The following is a 16075-nucleotide window of genomic DNA, read 5'->3' as shown; positions in this document are numbered from 1 at the left end:
TCCTCATTGTAAGAGGCTTTGCTTTATTTCAGCTGTCTTTTCTCACCATCTCAGTTTTGTACACATATGGTTAATTATTCCTTTGTGCCATTTAGAACCAAGTTTCCAGTAGAAAGAGAAAAATGTAAGTAAAAACATAGTTAAGTGGGTTTACCCAAAACCCCGCTATGAATTGAAACTCATCCCTTTTCCAAATCTGTCACTTCTTCTTCCTTAACATAAATTACATATTCAGTAATTCACTCATTTTAGCACTCCCATTTCTCCCAACTTGTTGATGTAGCTCCAAACTTTTGAAATCCGGGTCGTAATATTTCTTAGTTTTCTCCAGATTCTTCTAGTTTCTGCTGGCACAGATGACTGTGGTGCAAGCAAAGTGCTCCTGCTCTGTAGAACCTGATGGTGGTCCTATCTCACTGATGGCCATGAAGGGAGTGGCCCTTGAGGAATGCTGTAACCTGCTCTGAACATACTTAGCTGCCTTCCAGCTGTATGTTTATCCTGCCATGTTTACCAGTACACTGGGAGACTGTTTATTATCCTGAGTGTTAACAGTCCTTTAATTTTTTTTCCTAGCTTTGTGCAGAAGGAGATCTTTTTTCACCATTTCAGCATTTGAAGAAATACATTTTTGGCTTTTCTACAATTCTTAAAAGGATGGCAGCTGTAAAGGGCTTTTTTCGAGAAATGGTTTGTTCAGTTTGAAGTCAAAGATGTTTATTTTCAAACTTGTAAGAAATGAAGTCTAAAACTGAGATATAAAAACTGAGATATATTTTGGAGTGATACAGAAATAATGAAAAATAGACCTAACAGTTTGGGAATTGAATGTGCATTGACTAATTTTATTGCATTTTTTTCTCCTTTCCTTGCTGACTCAGACCATTCTATCAAAAAATTTCAAATCTACGTGAAAAATTCGTTGCTTGATATTTATTAACTCCCAAGCACTGAAAAGAGTTTGTGACGTAGAGCTTCATAAATCACCAGTCTGTCTTTGAAATCTGTACATTTGGACACACTTTCCAAGTCCACAAAATTTGTGTTGTCAAACAGTTTTTCTCCAGCTTTGAGACTGGTGTTTTTGGTTGTATTTAGTTGTATTCTGAGGGTGTGGGGCTCATAATACCATGAGCACCGGATCTGGTAATGAAGAAGTGAAGTATCAGATATTGAAGCTTGCAAAAGAATTGTAAAATACAGCAATCCTTGGACTACTTTACCTATGACATCACATCAAACAAATAGTTTAATAATATGTAGTTTGTCATATGTTCGTTCTTCTAAAGCTTTTGAAAGTATTACCTATTGTATTGAAAGTATTACCAATTGCTTTTATCGTGTTTAGAAGTTGTTGTTCTAAGACAGGACACCAGGCTAGCTTCTGCAAAAGAAGAGGAACAAAAAGTGGCCCAAAGATTTTAATACCCAGACTTTTTGATGTAATGCTCTGCCACTCAGGTTGTCTCCTTTTTGTGTGAACCCTGGTGACAAGTGAATAGATCATACATACCTAGTGAATGTATTTTCTTTATTTTCAGATTGCAGAAAAATCATACATGGGCTCATTCTTACCATTTTAATTACTTTTTAAAAATTATTTACTATATCTAAAAAATAAAAGGGAAGTTTATTACAGACATTTAGTATTCAAAATCTGCACTCAGGATAGTGTTACGACAAAAATTTCAAGTCTGATGGAGGGAGATTGTCCATTACTTTCTAAAATTGGTGAATCTTGCTTATCTCATTCATTTCTTTATTAACTACTATTTAAGCCACTGATGTTGCTTGAACTATAAAAATTCTGAAATTAAAACCTGGTTTATTGGCTAGATACAGACTGTGAACCATCATCTTCTTTCATAACAGACACTTGCAGAGTATGAACAAAACGGGCTGCAAGTAGAGTGAGCATTCCTAGGTATATCCTGCTAGTTCTGCCCTCCACAGCCTTGCTTTTATTTACAGCCTTTGATAAGGATTTCAGCAGTGCTGGTTTTTAATCTGTAAATTAAAAAATTACCCTCAAATGCATGAAACAGGTGGTATAAAATCTAGGTATAAAATGCTTTGGAAGTAGAAATGTTGCTGCAGATAGGTCAGGTAGGGTGATATTTAATGTTGTCTGGTATCAGCAATTCAATTTTGTCTTGAGGATGCATATTACCTGAAATACTGATGGTTTACTTTATTTATTAATACCTTGCAAGTTTGGCTGCCAGTGATTAAGCTGAGTGTTTCCTAGAGGATTTATAAGGCATTTCTAAGTCTTCATCAAATATTTTTCTATTGGCTTTTGACTAGACATCCAGTAAATCACAAAGGAACTATGACCAAACGTGTCAGGCACAGGGTTCTACGATGTATACTGGAAATTATGTTTAAAACTACTGAAGGAAGGAAAGAGAGCAGTCGGCACAAAGCAAAGCATTCAGTGAAAGTATGTCTGTACTCTTGAGCCAAACAGAGATTTGTGTCTTGTTATGCCCCCTGCCATATAGTAGTTTTGTTAAGAGTAATAAGATTAACAGGTTTTTATTTTCTCAAAAGTAGAAGTATCATTCCTGTTTTGTCTAAGTACCAGGTAACGTATTGATAAGCATTGTGATGTTATTATTGGTGATGTAAAATCGCACTCTGGAGACTTAATTTTTTTTTTTTCTTTAATTAAAAAATAAAAGAAAAAATTGGCAATAGCAGTCATCGTGGTTTGTGGTTAAAGAGTACTCAAAGAAACTATAATTAAAGTGTGATTTTTGTGATAACGTTGACCATAGGGGACAATCATGATGGGGATCTGACTGCTAGAAATATCCTTGGTCAGGATATTTTTATGGTTTTATACAGAAAATCCTTAAGCAATATTTGAAAATTCACCTACTCTCTGTATGTATATTTTGTCTTTTAGGGCATACCGGACGATTATTGAAATCTCTGTGTTTCACCAGTCTATCATTTCTGCTGCTGCACATCATCTTTCAGATAACAGTCAACAGTCTTGAAGCTGCAAAAACTATTGAACCTGGTTTTAACTGTGAGTAAAACATTTTAGTTTTTATTGGCTTTTTAATGTCCAAATGCTTCAGTGGTTTGGAAGGTGAAGGATTTTGATAAGAAGGCACTTAGCTTTGTGCTCCTGTGGGTTTGCAGCTTGCTCTTGGTTTCCAGCTTTTTACTTTAAAAATTACTGTTAGTAAGGCAGGAAGACAGAATGGCTTAAGAGACAAAAGGAATTCTTATATAACTATTTTATATATGTGTGTGTGTATGTGTATGTGTGTTTAACAGGTTTTTTCCCACCAGAGATGCATTTTCTTTGAGTTTACCACTGACTATTGTTATGTCTTCATCTTTTAGGCTTTCTCAAAATCACCTCAAAACCTGAGGAAACTACTCATTTGTGTCATTAGATCATAATTCAGAGAATTAAGAGTAAAATGAAATAAAGTAACAAACCTCCCTCTATCCATGTATTATGCCCCTCTCTGGCATAACTCTCTTTAGTTTTTCATTTAACTTAACTTTAATATTGATTCCGAAACTTATATTTCTAAACAATATTTGTTTCTTTTTTGCCTGTGTTATATGGAGGAAGGATTTTCAATTTTTCATTTATGTGTAAGCTCTGCTTAAAATATATTGCATGACATTTTGTATCTTCCTCTCTCGGGCAATGTTGCTCAATAATTCAGAAAGCAAACATTCTTTATTGTGCAGAAGTTAATTAAAATATCTATCCAGTGATTTAGATATGTAACCTCCAGGTAGAAACTATTTGTACTTGTCTTATCATGCTTACATTTAACATTTAAACCTGTCAACTCACCTTTGATAAATGTCCATTTAATTTATCACAAGGTATGCTGCTGCCACTTGAGTAAACAGTTGTACTACAATTCAACACAAGAAACCTTATGTGATGTAAAGGATTTGACTTAAATAACAAAATCTTAAGGAAACTTGAAGTGAGCACTACCATTACTTTAGCTCAAACCATTTTCTAAAGTAAAAGGCATAATTGTGTTCATGAAATACCAGTTTCATCTGGAATGTCTTGGGCTCTATTGGTTCAAATCAGGCCTTCAGAATATAAAAATATCCTTTCTTTTTTTTTTCAAAAATGTCTGTCACTGAGTGAACTGGATTCATTGTTTCCCATATGTGTTTAGCATTCTTATGACTATAAAGACATAATTTTTACTTGGATAAGAGTAATTGCATCGTCTAAACACCATTTGTATGAGTAGAGAGTTCCAAGACAGAGTTGCAACCATTGGCTTTTTCCTCCTTTTATGGTGGGAACCGGGGACTGCAATGGGAATTAAAATAATTATTTCATCCTGAAGAGCCCACTCTTGGAGATGAAGAGCACCATTTTTTACTGTTTATTCACAGTTGTCACGTGTAGCAGCTCCTCTTTCAGCTGCCATTAGTAACCACCTCTACTTGGGGCCTCACAGGGCGGTGGGTATTGCTGTAGGAGTGCATTAAATGTTGTCAGATTGCTCCCTGACACCAAGGCCACTTGACATGGCATTCCTACACACCCACTCATTAAGCTCTTTTTGCCTCCTGAGTGCAAAGAATGGTTTGGAGTTGCCTATTAGGAATGTTATTTGTCCCAGAGGAACACCCAAACTGTGCCTGAGTTGTTTGGAAAATAAGTTGGTTGACCAAAGTTGTTCCAAGAGTTTTTAAACTGTTTAGCAACGTGAGATAGATATTCAGCTGTTGAATTTCAGTGCCTGAATGCTGAGTAAACTGGCACCATTTTGTTTCCTGGTGTGGTTATAGTCAGTGAGATCCAGGTGAAGCCAATAAAAAGAGCAATCTGACACTGGCATTGCTGGGAGCCCAAGGTGCTGAAGGAGAAGTTAAAGACTGTTGTGAATGTAGGGGCTAGAAAAGGCCAGAGTGTTTGCTAGGTCAGGTAATAAGGTCAATTATTGGCATTTAATGACACCAGAATTTAGATGTTATTCTGTGGGAGAGGAGAAGACAGAATTCCCACTCCAGAAAGCACCTTGGGAGTGCTTCTGCTTGCAACAATGTGGTGACACAGCCCCACTGGTTTCCTCTTCCTCATACATATGAAAGGTGCTGTACAAAACTGACTGCCAGATGTGGGCTAAGCCATAGCTGGAGAAGTGACAGCGTTTCACCCATGGTGTCTGCACAGTGTTATGATCTCTGCATTTTAGACTTGCTGTTAATGTTTATCCAACTTTTTCTTTGCTCAATAAGAAGTTCAGAAGTGTAGACTGGAAGATTGATGTGTTCTGTTTCTCTATCCAGACCCAGATCCACTATTAATAAAACATTTTTTACAGCTACAGTATTTTCTGATGCTTATCATTAGGAAATTTTTCTTCCATTAGTCAAAATATCCTGTCTTCATCCTTCAGCCTGATGTAGAAATAAAGAAAAACTTTCCATTAGTCTTTATGGTTACCCATTTTGTATTTGAAGGCTGCAGTCTTATTTGCTATATGTACTCTTTTCTCACATTCTCTTCTATTTACACAACCTCAGCCCTTTCAAACTTTCTTCACACGTCATGTTTTGTAGGAAGGAGATCGTTCTTATTGTTGTTGGTCTATTTCTGTTTCTCCAAGTTTTTCAGGTGTTTCTTGAAGCTCAGTGTTCAAAGCTAGGCACTATTTCAGCTGAAAATTCAGCAGCATTTACTGAAATATAACAATTACCCAAGTGTCTGCAAGTCATGCTCCCTATTTATGAATTACTCTATGGTACTTTTTGCAATGGTCTCACACTTTTTATTTGTGATTCACTAAATTCTTTTCTTCAAAACAGACCATTGTTTTTTTTCAATCCCATGTTTATCTAGATGAATATTCTTACAGAATAGTGGAAGTTGATGTTTGCCCATTTTCTTTTCCAGAAAGTTTTATTTATGAAGACTGTTCTCTCTCCTTGTTTGGTAGTGGCTTCTCTGAAAAAAAAAGGGGCCTTCTGCAATAACATCTTTTACATAAATAATTTTTTGTGTTTTCCTTTAAATTTAGTATTTGTTTTGATTTTGATGGAATTGTAGTATGTTCCCAAATTTAAGTAAATTAAACCATAAAAGGAACTAGTGGATGTTATGGCAGGTCCCCTCCTAATTATCTGCCACAGCTTATGAGAGTCTGGGGAGGTCCTCTCTGACTGGAAGCCAGACAGTGTTATTCCAATTTACAAAAAGAGCATGAAGGAAGGTCCAGGAATCTACAGACCTGTTAATCTAACCTCAATTCCAAAAAAAAAGTATGAAAAAGTTTATATTAGGTACTACATAAAAGAATTTAAAGGACAATGCCGTCATCAGGCACAGTTGACACAGGTTCACAAAAAACCACTCCTGCTGACCTAATTTGATATCCTTCTTTAGTAAAGTCACCTGTACAGTAGGTGCAGGTGGTGGATGTATTTTTCCTGGATTTCAGTAAGGTTTTTGATACTGTCCTCCTGGAAAAGTTGTTCAGTAGGTTCAAGATGTGCTTGTTTGAACTGGCTGAAGGGCAGGGCTTGAAGGGTTGTGGTGGATGGGGCCATAGGACCCTCAGGGCTCAATTCTAGGGTCAGTTCTGTTTTCAGTGTATTTATCACCAATCTGGATGCAAGAGTTGAGTGCACCATTAGGGAGTTTGATACCAACAATAATCAGAGTGGGAGGTGCTGTCTGGGACAAGATGCCATGCAGAGGCCTTTGTGTTGTTAATCTAACTCCTGGCACCTTCAGAAATGGGTGAGAGGGCAGCATAACATTGTCAGCAAATTCTGTAGGTTAGTTTCTCTTAATATTTTCAAATGCCAATCTTCTAAATCAAAAGATCATTTTCTGGTTTTAGCTTTTCTTTTCACAATGCTGTATTAAAGCCTCTGATAATATTTTCAATTTGGTAACAGAAACACTTGAAAAATGTTTAAATTCGAGGTGTGATAAAGACCATCACCTCTTAAACATTACACAGTTATAGTTTCATTTTGGAAGTGAAGAACAACCACTCAAAGAAGCAGTTTTATTTGGGCCATCTGCAAACACAAACTGGATATATAGAATTTTGGGTCCGTTTCAAAATACTCTGCTATTATCCTGGATAATATTAGTTACGTAATTCAAAATCAGTTTAAGATAGTTCCTGGAGTGTTTGACTTCTTTGTTTTGTTATCTTTTTCATCCACTTCCTTTTTTTAGAGTTCACATACCTTCTCTTTCAGGATGGGCTACAAAGCGCCACAGCATTCTCCAAATTGTGTTGGTCTGATAGAGGTAACAGAGGTGTTTAAAAATGTTTGGCCAGCAGAAGGTTCTTGTTTCTTAAGAGCCTTGTGACACTTGCCTAGCACAATAAAATTTTGCTGTTAGTAGTCTTTCTTTAGCTTAATGAAAGGTTTCTGGTTAGCCACAACTTCAGTGTGTGAAACTAACATTGAATATCTCCAAGATATAGAAAAGAAAAAACATTATACTGAAAGGGTGAGCTGGGCTAATCTTAAGCCATCAAGAGCTACATAATTAGTCTTGTTTCACTGATATCTCCATATAATAGACAGTATGATTTTGAAATAGGATTTCATTATTAAGTTTGTATTTCTGATGGAATAAAATTCTGATTATTAGATTAGGTAACATCTTTTGAGTATAGAATTCGTTGGGCAGGCAATTGAAGATTAGATCACAAGGTAGTAGTTGCATTCTCCAGTATGTACAGTATGGTTCTTTCATAGGACTAAAACTAAACATCTTTCAAAATGGCAATACCACTAGCAGGAATGTTTTCCACAATGTTAATTTTAAACTTTACTTCCAATAAATCAGTGCAATTATTCCTCATCATAATACTCTGTAGGTATACACACTGTAAGTGTATCTTGTGTTCAGTCAGCCTTGAAAGTCCGGTTTCTTTTTCCCCTAATCGTAGTGATGTACATCCATTTCTTATTTTGTGCTCCTCTATCATCTTTTGGTCTTGACTTCTGTGAATGAATCTACTGAAATGCTTATACTTCCAGATCAGTATTTTTGTTTATGGGATATGCAACTTAGAATACTTCAAGTACTCACCAATTAGGTCTGTAGTCAGTGTTTGTAAGAATACCGAAAAGAGCATTTAAGGTATTTCTAGATATTTTTCTTATACATCACATGAATGAACTGGTGGAATTTAAATAGATACCTTGAGATCCTTCTACAGACTTTCTATGAATCTTTATTGTGCCTACTTGGAGTGCTTTATTTAAAAAATGGCTATATGTAGAAAAGGGAGAAAAGATTTAAAGCACCAAGTTGCCTAGATAGCTTCTCTGTTAGATCATGGGAACTAAAATCAGATAATTCTCTGTCCCTGGTATGCCATGGTGAATGTCAAACAAATGCATGCCACCATTGATGAATCATAATAACTTTCTGCTTTAGATAAATTTTGAAATGATTTCTTGGCTTAGAAGACCATCCTGTGTTTGCATTACTACCAGCATGTCCCTGAGGTATTTTGTTATATTAGGGAGCAGCAATACCCAGTATAAATAAATTATGTTTCACCATTTATTGAAAGCTCAGGCTCGGGACTGAAGCTGACCTTTCATAGGAATGAATAATTACTCTTTCCTGCATACCTGGTGAGATTTCATGCCTTTTATACCCTCCTGAGTATATTTTTAAAGTTGTGCTGATTTTGTAAAGTACTGCTTTGGTAAAGATTCTTGTTTATTGTTGGATTAATTAACTCACTGGAAATAAAGATGCTGCTTTTGTTTATAAAGGGAAAAAAAGTTTAAAATATTTCATATAGAGTTTCATATTTCTATTTCAAAGGTAGGTGGCAGATGCATACCAGTCTTTCAAATACCATGACTTACTGGCCCAGCTCCTGCCTGGAGTCTGAGTGTTTCTTATGGCCCCTTGTTGGCTCTTTTGACACATCATTTCATGGGGGACTGCCTTGAAAACACATATTTTGAAAATATTGGGAATTTGAAATACTGTTTTATGAAAAATATCCTGATCATTTCCTGACTATTAGTTTTCTTGATAATTTTGACAATTTTAATTTCAAAAATATTGCTCCATATAAAATGAAATTAATCTAAATGGCATTAAGAAAACTAGTAAGTTTATTTTAAGAAGCTTCTGAGCAGAAGTCATAGCAAAGTAAGCATTTTTATACTGAAAAAGTGATTATGTCCTCTCCAATGGTTTTGTTTAGCAAAATAAAAGCTAACAGTTACCTTAATTAAAGAGTGCCTGAGCACTTACACCCCAGGCAAAACAGCTCATTCTTCCCTAACAAACACATCCATATCTCAGACAGATGCTTAAGGTTCTTTCCAAACAACTGATTTAACTGCAAATTTGAGATCTTCAGTCACCTCAATTGTATGTGCATCATACTCTTTCTTTTTTTGATTAAGAAATCTATATTTCTCTTTCTTTTTTGCTGAAATATATGTTTCGATATTTTTTCCAATAAAAGTGGGCCTTGTCTTGCAGAACATCTACATTTTGACTGTATTTTTGTGTGTCATCTCGAAGGTTATAATCTTGGCCAAAGTCTGAGCAAAAAATGTTGCCTTTAGTCATCTAAGAAACAGTTATCACAGAAGTCATCAGATTGTACTTGTGTGGTTTCTGTATAAGCGACAAGAAGGTTCAGAAATGAACTCTTGTTTCAAGAACAACGGTGGAATATCTGGTGTAGCTAAATTTTTATAGGATGAAGCAACGCAGCATTGCAGAAGAATCAGGGTAATCTTTCATTGAGAGGATATATATTTTAAAATTGACGTTGTCTGAGCCTGTGATGTCTGTGACAGCCAATATAGTACAAATTTAGTCCAGACTTTTAGCTAAATGAGTTCCAGAGTGGTGAGTGGTGCCTCAGTGGTAAAAACAAATTTCAAACCAATATTTTAATAAGAGAGATTATAAAGGTTATTCATGCTGTCCAGCAAGACCGATAACACTAAATTCCATGATATAAAAGTATCTTTTAAATGGAATTTAGATGCCTACAGATTTTTGAAGTCCTGAATTGCAGTCATTATTAATTGTTAAATCAGTACAGACAGACAGCTACATGGAAAGTCTATTTGTTTTATGAAAGATGAGTGTTGTGATTTAACCCCAGATGGCAGCTAAGTACCACACAGCTGCTTGCTTCCCTACTCCCACTGGGATGGGGAGGAGAATCAGGGAAAAAAAGGTAAGGAAAAGCTCAAAGCTCATGGGTTTAGGTAAGAACAGTTTAATAATTTAAAGGAAGTAAACTACTACTACTACTACTGCTGTTTCTACTAATTTTACTTAAAAAAAAAAAAAAAAAAAAAAAAAAAAAAAGAGAGAGAGAAATTAAACTTAATAAACATAAGACACACAAGTGACACATGAAATAGAATTTCTCATCGCCCACTGATCAATGCTCAGCCTGTCCCTGGGCAGCAAATGGTCTCTTCCAGCCAACTCCCCGGTTTTATACACTGTGCATGACAGGCTGGGGTATGGAATATCCCTGTGGTCAGTTTGGGTCAGCTATCCTGGCTGTGCTCCCTCCCAGCTTCTTGTGGACCTTCTCCCTGGCAGAGCATGAGACACTGAAAGGTTCTTGATTTGGGGTAAGAACTGCTTAGCAACTACTAAAACATCAGCGTCTTATCAACATTATTCTCATAATAAACCCAAAACACAGCACTGTACCAGCTACTAGGAAGAAAATTAACTCTATCCCAGCAAAACTAGGACAATCAGTTACTTCTTGTGATTTGTGTTATGTCCTCAGCAAACTGTGTGAAGCTGTGTTGCTTGTATTACTAGCAGATGCTAAAGCCTGAGTACATGAGAAGGTGAAAATGTTTCCAGAATTCAGGTGAATAGAATTTTATAAAAATCAAAGCTAAAAAATCAAATCTTCTTTATTAAAAGTCAATATATGGATATTGTCTTTCTTATCCAAAGCAGTTAAGACTGGCTCTTTGTGACATCTGCCCAGTGCCTTGTGGATTGAAAAAAACCCTTCTTTGATTTAGCTTGTAAATTCCGCTAAGAAGAAGCTTTTACTCTTCTGTTGTTTGTACCCCACAACCTGTGACAGGAGTCAGCTGGGTGGCTGGGGGCTTATGGAGATACCACAGTGTACAGAATAAGGAGAACAGAATTTCTTCAGAGCTTCCCTCTAATCAGCCACTATGCCTGCAGAATAATGAGCTACAGAGCAGCAAATGGCCATTTGTCCAGATCTCCACTGAGAGACAAAAGAATCTCTGCAGAGATTAGTAAGAGGGGTGCATACATGGACTGAAGTAGAGCTGAAGCGCTTGCTATGTTATTTTCACATGGCAAATACCTCTGAAAACCTAGGAAATGACGGAAAGGCAGGAGACTTGGATTCAAGGAAATAATATTTCCTATCACACTCTGGTTTCATCATGTACTGTTTCTTGCATAGGTGATGTGCAGTGTTTGAGTCAAGAAATAGAAGAAGAATAATAAGAAACTTCTCTATGGAATCATGAAGAGCTTGAAACTAAAAAGAATGCTTAGCTGTAAAAACTGCAGTGAGGTCCAGATGTGGTGGCACAAATATAGTCATTATATCGGGTCCTAGAAAGGTGTGTGGTTGTACACTATTACCAGTGACCATTTCTTATTATCCCTTCAACGATTCCAAGAGTCAAGAATGTTTAACATGTGGAACACATCCAATGAGAAACTTTTAATTATTCAAAGGTGTTAACATGCCTTTTTTGTCTCAACAGAAACTTAGAACAATAGCTTATTCTGTATATGAAAGTTAATTTTTCTTTAATTCAGTGCACATTGGATGTCAACATTTCTTCAACACTTTCTATGCAGCTTTTTGTAGCCAGGAAATTTATGACTGGGGAAACAGAAGCTTCTGTAATTGCTTCTTAGGCATGTATGATAAGTCCTGCTTAATTTCCTGCTGGGTGTTACTACTTAGCAGTTTGGAAAGTTGGTGTTCATTGTACTTATGGAGTCTTTATTTCTGGACTCACAGGCTGCTGTGTGAAAACTGAGCAATATTCTAGGGATTCCCTTTGAGGCATGGTACATAACTCTTTTGTATAATGGATGTGATCCTGTTGTAGTGACTTTGGCATACTCGTTTGTGTTCGACCCTTCAAGAGAACCTGACATAGGAGATGATCCTTCTCACTGCCACTCACAGTTTATACTTTTGACAGTCATAATTCCCAGAGAGGACCTGGGAAACTGCTGGGTGGCCCATGGCTGTACAGCTTCTTCTTGAGGCCGGTGAACTTTGGAAGGTATTGCCAAGGTGCTCCCAAGGAAGCACCCAGTGCACCCACTGATGCTGTGATGCAAACTGGGACGCCTCTTTTTAGTGTCCCAGCTGTAGCTCGGATGACTGCAGGGTGGCAGATTAGAAGTGTGACCGTCACTGTCAGCTTGTTTTAGGACTGTTTGTAGAGAGACAGAGCAGCTGTTTCCTGTCTCCCTCTGTCCTCTTAAAGGAAGAAGCAGAAGTAGCAAAACACAAGGAAGAAATCAAGCCCAGCTGTGAAGGAGAAGGCACTCAATGAAACTTGAATGAGACGGGAGCAGAATGTATGTGTGAAGGAATTAGAAGCACAGGAGAGTAACTACTTGTTGATTTATGCTTGGGGTTAGTGCTGTCAGTAAATTAAGGAGCAAATGTGCACAGTAGGCTTCTAAATTTTTGGAAGTAGCCACTTGCTTGCTTTCCCCCTGGTTGTATTTTTAACTATTTATGAAAAGCTTATCAGTGTGCATTGCCAACTGCTTTGAAGTTCCAAGTTACTACAGAAACTGTTTTCCATACTGTGAAAAGTTCTTGAAGACCAGCAAAATCAGAAACTGGCCACTCAGATGATTACAGTGAAAAAACTTGTCTGCAGGGTCAGACCCTTACTCTGACCCCAGGTTATCATGGTTCATTGGCAGAGTTCGGCTGTAGCAGAATGAGGTGTGTAAGGACAGCACTGTGGTGCTGTAGCAACCAGAATCTCTGGGCTGGTGTAGGGACCATGATGAAATGTTCCCTTGTTGATTATGCAAATCACTGTAATATAAATATTTTACTGGGGAGTCTTACTGGAGTATTACTCTTCGGGAGTAGGAAACTATATATTTGTGTGTTGGACACTGTTTAGACAAATACTTTCCACTGAGAATAAATATTTCACTTTATTTCTGGGGATCTGTCTCTTCTGGCTGTTTACATTGTTAAGGATTGCTCTTCATCACGTAATCATGTTGAGTATTTTTAGAAAACCTGATTCGTTAGTGTGATGCTGTGAGCCCTTTGCATGTGCTCGTACCCACATTGCAAGTTTGAGACGGGTTGGTCCCTGGGTCAGAGCCCTTAGGCTTGATCCTTCTGCACCTCTTGGTGATTTATGTCAGCAGCTGGAAAGCAAACAGCAAATGGGAGTTGAGATGATGACAGCTGCTCACCGCAGCCACTCTGCCACGGCTGGGCCACCAGCTGGGCGTCTTGACCGTGAGGACACGTGAGGTGTTGTGTCTGGGGGTGGCAGCTCTGATGGGCCATCCCTGGCACTGCAGCACCCCAGTGGGTGGGCTTCCCTGGCAGTGTGGGCTAGGGGCTGCTCTGGACAAAAATGAAGACTTGAGTTGAGGTTAACCTGATTGAAAGGGCTGAGTTTACTGAGCCCTTCAGGGAACCTGTGAGGTAAAACAAACCACTCTGTAAAACAAAGCAAAATGTGTTGCTCAAATAGGGCTTAGACCCATCAGAAAAAGAATATTTTCTTGATGGGATTGGACTTGAAATGCTTTGGTGGGCTCTCATGCATCAGTGTATTAGAACATAGTCCTAAACCTGGGTTTAGGAATAGGATCGGAACTCACGTGCTTTGAGTTTACTTCCAAGTGGAAAGTCTGTCTTAAAATTCCCTCCTAAGTTCTGCCAGATACACAAGTTTAAATCAGGAACCACATAGGATGCCAGAAAGTGCTGTAGCTTAGACCTTTTGCATAAACAAGGTACTGCACATCTGTCAATGCTTACTCTTAACAGAGCAAAAAAAACCTAAAAACAATTCCGTAACACTCACAAGGGATGAAAAAGTATCTTTTACGTCTCTGTAAGGAGGAGAACTCTGAATTTTGAAGGGTAGACTTGATTTCCAAAGTCATAAACATCCCCCTTTTGTTTCATTTCAGCTCTTGCATTTTTTCTGGTATCTAGGTCTGGAACATATACATATGAATCCATATATTCTGTGTTTACTGATGAATTTTATCATACTGTATTTCTTTAGGGATTTATTTAAAGCAATCAAGAAACTGAATTTCAGAGATGTTACAGTAGTCATCTAGACTGAAACCAGAAAGAATTTCAATAGCATCAGTGGAAGGTGTAATAAATGAAAAATATTTCATGAGAAAACTGTAATCCTATTTTTATGTGTCTAGAAATAGGGAGAGTAGAACACAGTATATTTCAAAGTGATTAAGAGAATGAACTTGATTTCCAGCTGTCATCAGATATCATTGAATACAGATTCTAAAACTGAAAACAAGTAAACACAGTTTTCACACTGAAGTAGAGTAAAACTCAAAAGCAGGCACTCCAGCCAGTGGCTGTCAAAAGCTTTAGCAAGCTTTTTTGGTTGTAGAACAGTGAATGGAAGTAGTTCCTGAAGGAAATCAAAAGCAATGTAGTTCAGAGTACATTAATTAGTCATTAATACATGTATAACTCTATATTTAGTACATAGTCCTGCATTTTAAAGGAAGATAGCCAGCCCCCAGTACAGAGGACACAGTGATAAGAACTGATAGCAAATTATGTTCTTTTGGTCATGTATCAGCTTACCTACAATGACTGTGGTCAAAAAATAAATAGCAAATTGTTTTTCATAGTGGCACAGAAATTTAGTGTTGAAATGCAAAAGCATGATTTTTAACTCATCTTTTAGAGCCAGCAGGTTGACCTTGTCATGGATTGTGTCCATGCGGTTTGTTGGTGATGCCACAGTTGGCTACAGAGCAGGTTCCAGGAAATTCCTGCTTTTTCTAGACCCCACAAATTTGTCTGTGAATAATGTAATGTTTCATGAGAGAACTCGTTTCTTACCTTCACTGTAGACATGACGAAAGATTCAAATTACACCCAGAATAGGCTCCATTGTACAGTCTAGCAAATTGCCATCATTCTTAAAAATACAGTCCTTAATTTAGGTGCCAAACTGGATTTTAATCCTAAAACATCTTACATACACCTGGAAGGTGTGGTGATTTTTTGGTAATTAAACACAGCTGCAGTGTGAAACTTGTGGAATTGAAAAGACATACTGATGAAAGTCCTAAAGCACCATCTCTGGAAGAGTTAAAAAAACACACGTGAAAATAGCACTTGAGATGTGGTTTAGTGGTGAATATGCTGCTAGTGCTGATGGTTGGATTTGGTAGTCTTAGAGGTCTTTTCTAACCTTATTGGTTCTATGAATCTGTGATATCCCAGACAAACATGGCAAGAATAAAAAATAATTGGAGCTGATGCTGTTGTGCTGGCAACAGTTCCAGCTTTGTAAAAGTTATCGGTCTCCCAGTTCTCATTATTTCAGAGATGAATATTTACATAGTTATCCATATTCTTAACTATCTGATGTTTTATGTTTGACTAAGAATAAAGTACAGGACTGGCAGAAACACTAACAATCAGTGCTGTGTGAAGGGGACAAGAGATGCCTTTTAAACTGCTATCAGATTGTGCTCAGTTTCTCTCTGTTTATATAAACACACATGCACATTTTCATCTTGAGGGGCCTCATTCATTACAGCAGGAAATTTTTGTGATTATTAAGTTTTAGTACTGCATAGCAACCTGTGCAATTTCAGGAGTCAGGCTGATTGAATTACCCAATTAGACAACCTTGCTAAGTGGGGGAAGAGGACATTTCAGCACCATTTTTTCAATAATAAAATTCCATTAAATTGTCCAAGGTTTAAAAAGCTGTAAGGACCAATAAGAAAGGAAAATGTGATCTAGTTGTTAATAGTATAGAAGCTCAACTTCTTTGACTCCAAATAGGAGGTCTT

At 37.2% G+C, this 16075-nt stretch overlaps 1 protein-coding gene across 1 annotated transcript in view; it reads left to right on the top strand.

Annotated features, from left to right (window-relative positions):
• Positions 1–16075, top strand: part of PIEZO2 (piezo type mechanosensitive ion channel component 2) — a 287153-nt gene that overhangs the window by 99671 nt on the left and 171407 nt on the right. The window contains exon 3 of the mRNA XM_063396709.1: positions 2912–3037. Within this exon, the coding sequence (XP_063252779.1) occupies positions 2912–3037 (126 nt within the window). The remainder of the gene's footprint in view (positions 1–2911; positions 3038–16075) is intronic.

Source organism: Prinia subflava, chromosome 1 (assembly GCF_021018805.1).
Source record: "Prinia subflava isolate CZ2003 ecotype Zambia chromosome 1, Cam_Psub_1.2, whole genome shotgun sequence".
NCBI lineage: Eukaryota > Metazoa > Chordata > Aves > Passeriformes > Cisticolidae > Prinia > Prinia subflava.
This window is presented reverse-complemented; position numbering and strand designations above follow the sequence as displayed.